Source organism: Nerophis ophidion, linkage group LG07 (genome assembly GCF_033978795.1).
Source record: "Nerophis ophidion isolate RoL-2023_Sa linkage group LG07, RoL_Noph_v1.0, whole genome shotgun sequence".
In the NCBI taxonomy this organism is placed as follows: Eukaryota; Metazoa; Chordata; class Actinopteri; order Syngnathiformes; family Syngnathidae; genus Nerophis; species Nerophis ophidion.
In genome coordinates, this window is record NC_084617.1 from 67766252 (window position 1) to 67778609 (window position 12358).

The 12358-nt window shown below is 43.0% G+C and overlaps 1 protein-coding gene across 1 annotated transcript in view; it reads left to right on the plus strand.

Moving 5' to 3' along the window:
• unc5db (unc-5 netrin receptor Db) overlaps window positions 1-12358 on the plus strand; it is a 135377-nt gene that overhangs the window by 103847 nt on the left and 19172 nt on the right. The window contains exons 13-14 of the mRNA XM_061906954.1: window positions 4282-4509; window positions 8592-8741. Of these exons, the coding sequence (XP_061762938.1) occupies window positions 4282-4509; window positions 8592-8741 (378 nt within the window). The remainder of the gene's footprint in view (window positions 1-4281; window positions 4510-8591; window positions 8742-12358) is intronic.

A 12358-nucleotide genomic window follows, 5' to 3' on the forward strand; every position in this document is an offset into this window, starting at 1 on the left:
GTTCTCAAATGGGGGTACTTGAAGGTATGCCAAGGGGTACGTGAGATTTTTTTTTTTTTAATATTCTAAAAACAGCAACAATTCAAAAATCCTTTATAAATATATAGTATTTATTGAATAATACTTCAACAAAATATGAATGTAAGTTCATAAACTGTGAAAGGAAATGCAACAATGCAATATTCAGTGTTGACAGCTAGATTTTTTGTGGACATATTCCATTAATATTGATGTTAAAGATTTCTTTTTTGTGAAGAAATGTTTAGAATTAAGTTCATGAATCCAGATGGATCTCTATTACAATCCCCAAAGACGACACTTTAAGTTGATGATTACTTCTATGTGTAGAAATCTTTATTTATAATTGAATCACTTGTTTATTTTTCAAATAGTTTATTCTTATTTTCATATCTTTTTTTCCAAATAGTTCAAGAAAGACCACTACAAATGGACAATATTTTGCACTGTTATACAATTTAATAAACCAGAAACTTATGACATAGTGCTGTATTTTAATTCATTATCTCTCTTTTTTTTCAACCAAAGATGCTTTGCTCTGATTAGGGGGTACATGAAAAAAAAAATGTTCTTAGGGGGTAAATCACAAAAAAAAGGTTGAGAACCACTGTGTTAGCGGGCTAAAACAAAGATAACATCTGCGGCTGAGGCCACCCCTCAGACAATGAGTTTTGTCCTTGCACAGATAGAAATAGTACAGCTTGAGCACAATAGCTAATAACTATAGTAACGGACTTTAAGCATACTAAAGTTGTGTGTTAACTTGCACATAATTATTCTAACAATAGATAATTAAAGTATGGTAAATTCCAGACTGTAAGCCACTACTTTATTCCTACGCTTTAAACCCTGCGGCTTATAAAACACAAGCAGACACTGAAAAGGTGTGGAATTGCTTGTGCTATGGCGCCATTGCACAGAAAGTCAGAAAGGAAATGAGGAGTCAAGCTCAATAGAAATAATTCCGTCCTTCAAGTTGAAAACATTTAAGTTCCTAGAATGCTTTTGTCTCATAAATAAAACACTGTGTTGTTCATACTATATTGTCTTCTCATCTTGCTGTCTACCATCTTTTCACTCTTCCCCAGAGACTGTGTGGAATTTATTTCATGACTTACACATTTTATATATTGACAGTCTTGTTTTCTACAGTGCTGTGCAATCCATAATGTGTTCACTTCATCCACGCAGCATGAATATTTGATGCTTCTTTAAATTCAACAGAACTTCACTCTAAAAGTGTTGAAGGAGAAGAACAAATCCAACCAAGTTCTATATATATGCTTGCTTTATTATGAATCATTAATCTACTTTTTTTTTTTTTTTTTAGGAAAAAAAAATCACGATTTTACTCACCAGAATAGCGACAAAATCATAAATAATTGTTTTCATGCAAACATCTCCCTTGCGACGGGCGCATGCTTGTCTGTGATTGACAGCAATGAGACCACCAGTCATTGTATTGTGAAAACAAATTGGGTGGTCGTCAGTTGGGTGGGGGCTCCTGGGGCTTCAAGTCCTGGTAGGCCTGTTGGCCTGGCTAGTTGAAGCTCCACCAAGGGGCCGAGGCAGGCTTCAGAGGCCCCCGTGTCTGACGGCAGGCTCTTGTTCAGGTGGGGTGCGTCCCAATGGGCTCTATGTGTCCCCCCATCCTTTTAACACATAGTTCATAGTCGATACAGAATCCAATAGTCAACTATTCTAAAAGACACCAAGTTTAACATTTCAAAAATACACATTTATAAGGCTTTTTGCGAGTGCTGATATTCAAACTTTTTCACTTCTCGCGGGGTCTTACAGCACTGTGTGTTGTGAAGTGAATTATATTTATATAGCGCTTTTCTCTTCACCACAACGGATCGGTACAACGTCCGCATTACTGAAGACGCCGCAGCGATACGCCTGTCGATCTCACGATCCACTCTTCCCCCACTCGTGAACAAGACTCCTAGGTACTTGAACTCCTCCACTTGGGGCAGCGTCTCCTCCCCAACCCGGAGATGGCACTCCACCCTTTTCCGGGAGAGAACCATGGACTCGGATTTGGAGGTGCTGATTCTCATTCCGGCCGCTTCACACTGCGAACTGATCCAGTGAGAGCTGAAGATCCCGGCCAGATGAAGCCAACAGGACCACATCGTCTGCAAAAAGCAGAGACCTAATGGTGAAGAAGGTGGTGAAGGAGGAGCTGAGCCGGAAGGCAAAGCTCTCAATTTACCGGTCGATCTACGTTCCCATCCTCACCTATGGTCATGAGCTTTGGGTCATGACCGAAAGGATAAGATCACGGGTACAAGCGACTGAAATGAGTTTCCTCCGCCGTGTGGCGGGGCTCTCCCTTAGAGATAGGGTGAGAAGCTCTGCCATCCGGGAGGAACTCAAAGTAAAGCCGCCTCTCCTCCACATCGAGAGGAGCCAGATGAGGTGGTTCGGGCATCTGGTCAGGATGCCACCCGAACGCCTCCCGAGGGAGGTGTTTAGGACACGTCCAACCGGTAGGAGGCCACGGGGAAGACCAAGGACACGTTGGGAAGACTATGTCTCCCGGCTGGCCTGGGAACGCCTCGGATCCCCCGGGAAGAGCTAGACGAAGTGGCTGGGGAGAGGGAAGTCTGGGCTTCCCTGCTTAGGCTGCTGCCCCCGCGACCCGACCTCGGATAAGCGGAAAAAGATGGATGGATGGATGGATAGCGCTTTTCTCTAGTGACTCGAAGCGCTTTACATAATGAAACCCAATATCTAAGTTGCATTTAAACCAGTGTGGGTGGCACTGGGAGCCGGTGGGTAAAGTGTCTTGCCCAAGGACACAACGGCAGTGACTAGGATGGCTGAAGCGGGAATCTAACCCGGAACCCTCAAGTTGCTGGCAAGGCCACTCTACTAACCGAGCTATACCCCCCATTACTGAACTGCTGGTAATGGAGGCAGGAAATACACTGCAGATTGCTTGCTTTTTCTTATGTTTTTTTGGCATATATGTATTGTATTTTTTCAACATGTCGGGATACATATTTTTAATCTAACTAAGACTACTTAAAAATTCTATACTAAATGAAATGTGGACGAGGCTCATTAAATAAGAAAAATATTTAAAACTGTGGTCTAGTGTTGTAACGATACCAATATTTTGGTACCGGTACTAAAATTCTGTCGATACTCTTCAGTACTTTTCTACATAAAGGGGACCACAAAAATATTGCATTATTGGCTTTATTTTAACAAAAAATCTTAGGGAACACTAAACATATGTTTCTTATTGCAGTTAAGTCCTTAAATAAAATAGTGAATAATAACATTCAAGACAACTTGTCTTTTAGTAGTAAGTAAACAAACAAAGGCTCCTAATTAGTCTGCTGACATATCCAGCAACATATTGTCTTATTTATCATTCTATTATTTTGTCAACATTATTGAGGACAAGTGGTAGAAAATGAATTATTAATCTACTTGTTCATTTACTGTTAATATCTGCTTACTTTCTCTTTGAACATGTACAATCTACACTTCTGTTAAAATGTAATAATCACTTATGCTTCTGTTGTTTGATACTTTACATTAGTTTTGGATGATAGCACAAATTTGGGCATCAATCCGATACCAAGTCGTTACAGGATCATACATTAGTCGTATTCGAAGTCCTCGTGTGTCCAGGGACATATTTCCTGAGTTCATAAACATAATATACATTTCAAAAAAGGAAAGAAGATGTTTTGGTGCCAAAAAATGTTGACGTAATCATAGTGGTATCGACTAGATACATGCCTGTACTTGGTATCATTACAGTGGATGTCAGGCGTCCATCCACCCATGGCGTTTGTTTACATTTTGACACCGGTGAGCTACGGTGTGTAGTGAAGCATGTTTAGCTATTGCTCGTCCTGCAGGGATGATACTTTATATGTCGCCATGGAGACCAGGATTAGTGAGTTAGAATTCTAGCTAGCTAGCCATGTCTTAAAGCATCTCTTCCTGAGGGCGTTTCAATGTTATAACTTCACCTTTATTGTTAGTTTTTAAACCAAAATGCGTCCGTTCTCCCTTTTCTGTCTACACACTGTGTCTGTTTCTAAGTACTCTGTGATTGTGTGCTGCCGAACATGCTCCTCTGGTCGTAAAACCAGCAATGTCATGACAGTACCGAAAATTATTCATTAGTATAGCAGTACTATACTAATTACGGTATACAGTACAACCCTAGTGTGATCACTAACGCTTAGAATTTTCCGGTACTATTATTGAAGGTTAAAATGTTGTGTTTTCTAGGAGGTGATGCTGGTGGAGGATGAGTCCACGTCCTGTTACTGTCTGATGGACCCAAGCAGCTGCCACTTGCTGCTGGACCAGCCTGGTTCATACGCCCTGGTGGGTGAACCCCTTACCCAGGCTGCCATCAAGAGGCTGAAGCTGGCCGTGTTTGGCAACGTGGAAACCACTTCCATGGACTACAGCCTGCGGGTGTACTGTGTGGATGATACGCCACTTGCTTTTCAGGTGGGGAGCAACACGATATTTTCTTTCTTAAAAGTCTTTATTTCACACAGCTAACAGAAACTGTTGGGAAGAAAATCACTTTTCTACATCTCTTAGTCTGATCTACTGAAATCCCAAATAGCAGGCACTAAATAGCATATGGAAACTAGAAGCCGTGTTGCAGGTGATCTAAAAAGACTTGTATCCAACCAAAGTGCGCCAGACATAGTGTGCAAAAAATGAAATAGCGAGTACAATGTGTGATTTACTAACACTGCAAATGCAATTTACAAGTGGTATAGTTTTTGCCTCTTCAACTGCCAAAGCCGCACGCCGATTGGTCTGTCGGTACCTGTCCGCTGCCTCTGGAGTCCCATGAGCCAAAATGACCCGATAGGACTCCTTTTTCAGTTTGACGGCATCTTTCGCCGATGGTGTCCACCAGCCGGTTGTGGGATTACCGCAACTATAGGCGCCAACCACCTTGCAGCCACAGCTTGCATTGGCTGCCTTGACAATAGAGGCAACGAACATGGTCCCCTCAGACTCCATGTCCAGCGCCTCCCTCGTGACATGTTCAAAGTTCTTCCGGAGGTGGGAATTGAGACTCTATTTGACGGGCGATTCTGGTAGACGTTCCCAGCAGACGGCGTTTGAGTCTGTCAGATCTGACCAGAAACCTCCCCCACCGGTGTCCACCAGCCGGTTGTGGGATTACCGCCACTATAGGCACCAACCACCTTGTAGCCCCAGCTTCCATTGGCTGCTTTGACGATAGAGGCAAGGAACATGGTCCCTTCAGACTCCATGTCCAGCGCCTCCCTCGTGACATTTTCAAAGTTCTTCCGGAGGCGGGAACCGAGACTGTCTCTAACGGGTGATTCTGGTAGACGTTCCCAGCAGACCGCGTTTGAGTCTGTCAGATCTGACCAGCAACCTCCCCCACCGATGTCCACCAGCCGGTTGTGGGATTACCGCCACGAGAGGCACCAACCACCTGGCAGCCACAGCTTCCATTGTCTGCCTTGACTATAGAGACAAGGAACATGGTCCCCTCAGACTCCATGTCCAGCGCCTCCCTTGTGACATGTTCAAAGTTCTTCCGGAGGTGGGAATTGAGACTCTCTCTGACAGGAGATTCTGGTAGACTTTCCCAGCAGACCCTCAAAATGAGTTTGAATCTGTAATATCTGACCAGCAACCTCCCCCACAGGTGTCCACCAGCCAGTTGTGGGATTACCGCAACGAGAGGCACCAACCACCTTGCAGCCACAGTTCCCATTGGCTGCCTTGACTATAGAGGCAAGGAACATGGTCCCCTCAGACTCCATGTCCAGCGCCTCCCTCGTGACATGTTCAAAGTTCTTCCGGAGGTGGGAATTGAGACTCTATTTGACGGGCTATTCTGGTAGACGTTCCCAGCGGACCGCGTTTGAGTCTGTCAGATCTGACCAGCAACCTCCCCCACCGATGTCCACCAGCCGGTTGTGGGATTACCGCCACGAGAGGCACCAACCACCTGGCAGCCACAGCTTCCATTGTCTGCCTTGACTGTAGAGACAAGGAACATGGTCCCCTCAGACTCCATGTCCAGCGCCTCCCTTGTGACATGTTCAAAGTTCTTCCGGAGGTGGGAATTGAGACTCTCTCTGACAGGAGATTCTGGTAGACTTTCCCAGCAGACCCTCAAAATGAGTTTGAATCTGTAATATCTGACCAGCAACCTCCCCCACAGGTGTCCACCAGCCAGTTGTGGGATTACCGCAACGAGAGGCACCAACCACCTTGCAGCCACAGTTCCCATTGGCTGCCTTGACTATAGAGGCAAGGAACATGGTCCCCTCAGACTCCATGTCCAGCGCCTCCCTTGTGACATGTTCAAAGTTCTTCCGGAGGTGGGAATTGAGACTCTATTTGACGGGCTATTCTGGTAGACGTTCCCAGCAGACCGCGTTTGAGTCTGTCAGATCTGACCAGCAACCTCCCCCACTGGTGTCCACCAGCCAGTTGTGGGATTACCGCCACGATAGGCACCAACCACCTGGCAACCACAGCTTCCATTGCCTGCTTTGACTATAGAGACAAGGAACATGGTCCCCTCAGACTCCATGTCCAGCGCCTCCCTTGTGTCATGTTCAATGTTCTTCCGGAGGTGGGAATTGAGACTCTCTCTGACAGGAGATTCTGGTAGAAGTTCCCAGCAGACCCTCAAAATGCGTTTGAGTCAGTCAGATCTGACCAGCAACCTCCCCCACCGGTGTCCACCAGCCGGTTGTGGGATTACCGCCACTATAGGCACCAACCACCTTGCAGCCACAGCTTCCATTGGCTGCCTTGACTATAGAGGCAAGGAACATGGTCCCCTCAGACTCCATGTCCAGCCCCTCCCTCGTGACATGTTCAAATTTCTTCCGGAGGTGGGAATTGAGACTCTATCTGACGGGCGATTCTGGTAGACGTTCCCAGCAGACCCTCAAAATGTGTTTGAGTCTGTCAGATCTGACCAGCAACCTCCCCCACCGGTGTCCACCAGCCGGTTGTGGGATTACCGCCACGAGAGGCACCAACCACCTTCAGCCACAGTTCCCATTGGCTGCCTTGACTATATAAGCAAGGAACATGGTCCCCTCAGACTCCATGTCCAGCGCCTCCCTTGTGACAAGTTCAAAGTTCTTCCAGGGGTGAGAATTGAGACTCTATTTGACGGGCTATTCTGGTAGCCGTTCCCAGCAGACCGCGTTTGAGTCTGTCAGATCTGACCAGCAACCTCCCCCACTGGTGTCCACCAGCCGGTTGTAGGATTACCGCCACTATAGGCACCAACCACCTTTTAGCCCCAGCTTGCATTGGCTGCCTTGACTATAGAGACAAGGAACATGGTCCCCTCAGACTCCATGTCCAGCGCCTCCCTCGTGACATGTTCAAAGTTGTTCTGGAGGTGGGAATTGAGAGAGGGGGGTGACGTACATATGTTGTCAATATTCAGTGTGTTATCCTTCATAGTTAATAATGTAAATCCCACATTCATTATTTTCATGTACATTCTGGGTGTCTCATTCAATAAAACAAAATTAAAATTCCATTCCATCATAATGTTTTTAGCATTCAATCAGACATTATTGTGAGGTTTTGTATTCCTAAAAATAGATATACCGGCCCCCAGACACATTTTTTTCTCAAAATGTGGCCCCCCGAGTCAAAATAATTGCCCAGACCTGATTTAACCACTAGGGCACTGATAGTGAGATGGATAAGATTATCAATACGTTCAGAATGTTTATCACGGTTCTTCTTCTTTGTACTTTGCAAAGACTTTGTTTTTGAACAGTTTCTTAAATTGGATCATATTAGTACACGGTTTGATTTCTTTACTTAATGCATTCAAATATTGAAGATTGGAAATAAACCCTTGAGTGTGATTAGAGTCACATGTTTCATTTTCTTGAAATGGCGGGAACATTTTGATAAATCATCGTGCGTTTGCCAAATCAGTTTTTGCATTAATGACAAAAGGTTGACCATGTCAAAACATGGACTATGGTGTGGTTTGTTTTTCCGTGGTGCAAAGTGACTGGATCGTACAGGACGTGAAGGTAATGACATCTTTTATTATCAACTCGAAAATATTACAAAAAACAAAGGGTATAAACAAAAGGCGCTCTTAGCGTAGGTACAAAACTTGGCTATGAAAACAAAACTATTACTACAACGTAAACTATGGACATAAAACAAAACTTGCAAACTATGGCATGAATAAGGAATACTTACTTGGAACGAGAAAGGAGCATGGATCATCGGCATGGATAACAAGGGTGTGTAGAGGGTGATGTCGCCAGGCTTACTGCCTGGCAACTACAGGCTTTAACGGTGGTGTAGTGATTGATAGGTGCGTGAGTCCAAATGAAAACAAACAAGAGTGCACAATGAGTCCAAAACCAAATGGAACGTGACCACAAAACATGACAGACAACATGTAAAAAAAAGAATGAAGTGGCCCATTGTGGTTCTGATTTTAATGTATTTTATTTAAATGTGCACTTGCTTTCCTTTTCTATTTTTCCTGATTCATTTGACTCCATATCTATGTTGACTTCTTCCTCCAGGGAGTTGTGAGAGCAGAGAAGAGCAGAGGGGGTCAGCTCCTCCAAGAGCCAAAGATCTTGCCTTTCCTAGCAAACACCTTCAGTCTCCAGGTATCCATCCAGGATGTTCCCCAGTTCCTGTGGGGCATTAAACCCTTTACCACGTTTCAGGTAATGATGGATGGAACTGAAACATATGTGCTGCCAATACATTGCTAATTAGTGTACAAAAGAAGTTGTCACATTGTGTAAATAGGAAATAAAAATAGAATACAATGATTTGCGAATCTTTTTCAACTTATATTCAATTGAATAGACTGTAAAGACGAGATACTTAATGTTCACACTGAGAAACTTTTTTTTTTTTTGCAAATAATCATGAATGTAGACTTTAACGTTCGCAACACATTACAAAAAAGTTGTCACAGGGGCATTTGTATCACTGTGTTAGATAGCCTTTCCTTTTAACAACACTCAGTAAATGTTTGGGAACTGAGGAGACACAATTTTGAAGTAGACTTCTTTCCCATTCTTGCTTGATGTACAGCTTAAGTTGTTCAACAGTCGCACTTGTTTTTGACTCCATTAGTTCCTGTTTTTGCGCACCCTGGTTTGTTTTAGTTTCCATGACAACTCATTAGTTTCACCTGCCTCATTTGTTTGAACTCACGCACCCGTTGTTAATCATGTCACTATTATTTAAGCCTGTAGTTGCCAGGCAGTCCACCTGTCGACATCACTCTTGATCATTCTTGATACACTCCTGATACCCCTGACATTGTTCCAAGTTCGTTTTTTCACCTCACAGTAAGTGTATTCGTTTTTATGTCCATAGTTCTGCCTTTGTGCTAGTTTTTGTTTTTTTAGCCAAGTTTGTTATCCGCCTTGTGCGCGCCTTTTGTTTGTTCCCTTTTATAGTATAATTAAATCATGTATTCACCTTAACGTCGTGTTCGGTCAAGTCGTTTTGCACTCCGGGAGACATACTTGCCCATCTTGAGACCTCCGATTTAGGGAGGTGTGGTATGGAGGGCATGGTCGGGGGTGGGGCGGGGGGCGTGGTTGGGGGCGGGGTTAAGAGGGGAGGTGTATATTTACAGCTGTTGTGTGCGCAGTTTTACACTGCACTCTCTAAAAGCCGTAGATGTTATTGTCACATATGCATGATTGATTGATTGATTGAAACTTTTATCAGTAGATTGCACAGTACAGTACATATTCCGTACAATTGACCACTAAATGGTAACACCCGGATAGGTTTTTCAACTTGTTTAAGTCGGGGTCCATGTTAATCAATTCATGGTACAAATATATACTATCAGCATAATACAGTCATCACACAAGTTAATCATCATAGTATATAAATTGAATTATTTACATTATTTACAATCTGGGGGGTGGGATGAGGAGCTTTGGTTGATATCAGTACTTCAGTCATCAACAATTGCATCAACAGAGAAATGGACATTGAAACAGTGTAGGTCTTACTTAGTAGGATATGTACAGCCAGCAGAGAACGTAGTGAGTTCAGAGAGCATAAGAACAAGTATATCATTAGAAACACATTTGATTATTTACATTAGGTTATTTACAATCCGGAGAGATGGGATGTGACTGGAGGAGGGTATTAGTAAAGGGTTGAAGTATCCTGGAGGTGTTGTGGTGCATGTACAGTAGCTGGAAGTTTTGTCCTGTTTCAGATTGTCACAACATTGCTGTTTACAGCAGACGAACTGCTTTATGGTAGATGAAAACGTGACTGCTGTTGTTGTGTGTTGTAACCGCGCTGGGAGGACGACAATGAAACTGCCTAACAATTAACCCACATAAGAAACCAAGAACTCGCCTTCGATCATTCTACAGTTATAACGTCATTGGGCAGACACGCTGTTTTTATTGTGGGAAAGCGGACGTGAAAACAGGCTGTCCTCACTCAGGTCCGCATGGAGCTGGAGGGGGCGTGGCCTCCAGCTCCGCCTGAATTTCGGGAGATTTTCGGGAGAAAATTTGTCCCCGGAGGTTTTCGGGAAAGGCGCTGAATTTCGGGAGGGTTGGCAAGTATGCAGGGAGAACATTCGTCGCAGCGAGCTGCGAAAGCCTCACAGTAAGCTGTTCCTAAGTCCAAGTCTTGACATTTTAGGTTTCATATTGCACCACACATTTTCAATGAGAGACAGGTCTGGACTACAGGCAGGCCAGTCTAGTACCCGCACTCTTTTACTATAAAGCCAAAGTATGTTCCCCATACTAAAGTGTTACAGACTTAATTTAGAGTTATTTGGACACTAGGGGAACATATAAGGGTGAGGTTTAGGGTTAGGGTTACTAATAAGCAATAATTCTGAGGTTATTGAGGGAAGACTCTTAGTTAATGGCTTCTTGGTTGTATAATAAGGCCATGCAGAATAAGGCACTAGTGAGTACTTAATAATGACTAATAATGAGCCAATATGTTACTAATGTGCATGTTAATAAGAAACTAATTAATGGTGAATATGTACCTTATACTAGAGTGTTACCAATTTTGTTTAAATCACTTTCCAATGGTGTTACACATTTCTTCTCAGGTATAATTCACCCGCATTTCTTTTTTCAGGATCAGAAAGACAAAATGATATAAAAACCCCATTTCCATATGAGTTGGGAAATTGTGTTCGATGTAAATATAAACAGAATACAATGATTTGCAAATCATTTTCTACCCATATTCAGTTGAATATGCTACAAAGACAACATAGTTGATGTTCAAAGTGATAAAAATATTTTTTTTTTGCAAATAATCATTAACTTTAGAATTTGATGCCAGCAACACGTGACAAAGAAGTTGGGAAAGGTGGCAATAAATACTGATAGAGTTTAGGAATGCTCATCAAACACTTATTTGGAACATCCCACAGGTGTGCAGGTTAATTGGGAACAGGTGGGTGCAGCCATGAATTAATTATTATTTGCAAAAAAAAAATAAAGTTTCTGAGTTTGAACATCAAATATCTTGTCTTTGTAGTGCAGGGGTCGGGAACCTTTTTGACTGAGAGAGCCATGAAAGCGAAATATTTTAAAATGTATTTCTGTGAAAGCGATATATTTTTCAACACTGAATATAACTAAATCCCTGCATTTTTTTTAGTAAGACCAACATTTTTAGAGTATTGTAGGTCTCTTATTATTTTTAATAACATTGTTAGTCTGAAGCTAACCAATAATAAATAAAATACTACAGGTGCGGTAGATAATGGATATTTTGACACTGTGATTACCAGCGTAATTAGGCTGGTAGGTAGGTATTGTTATTGCCCAAGTACAACAAAACGTTGTTGATTGACTGATGGATTTGATTGGACAAACAAACATTGTTTAGGGTCACAGAACAGCGATGGGGAAAAAAACTCAAGAGCAAAGCATATATACGTATCACAACATACAACTCCGGACTTGCAACAGAGGGGAGGGAGTGGGGGCTACAGTGGCGGGCTGCAGCTCTTCAGGCACTACCTAGCCGTCCATCACCCCTAAGGGATTCGCGTCGAGGGCGTTTGATGAATTATTCATTACTCATCGTGTTAAGCAATGTCAGCTAAGATTTATCTTGAGAGCCAGATGCAGTCATCAAAAGAGCCACATCTGGCTCTAGAGCCATAGGTTCCCTACCCCTGTTGTAGTGCATTCAACTGTACTATACATGTACATATATACATACATATATATACATTCAAACCCTGCATTAGCTGACTGGCGTAAGAGTTGTCGTGATATATCCACACATTTGGAATAGGCTGGCAGCTGTACCA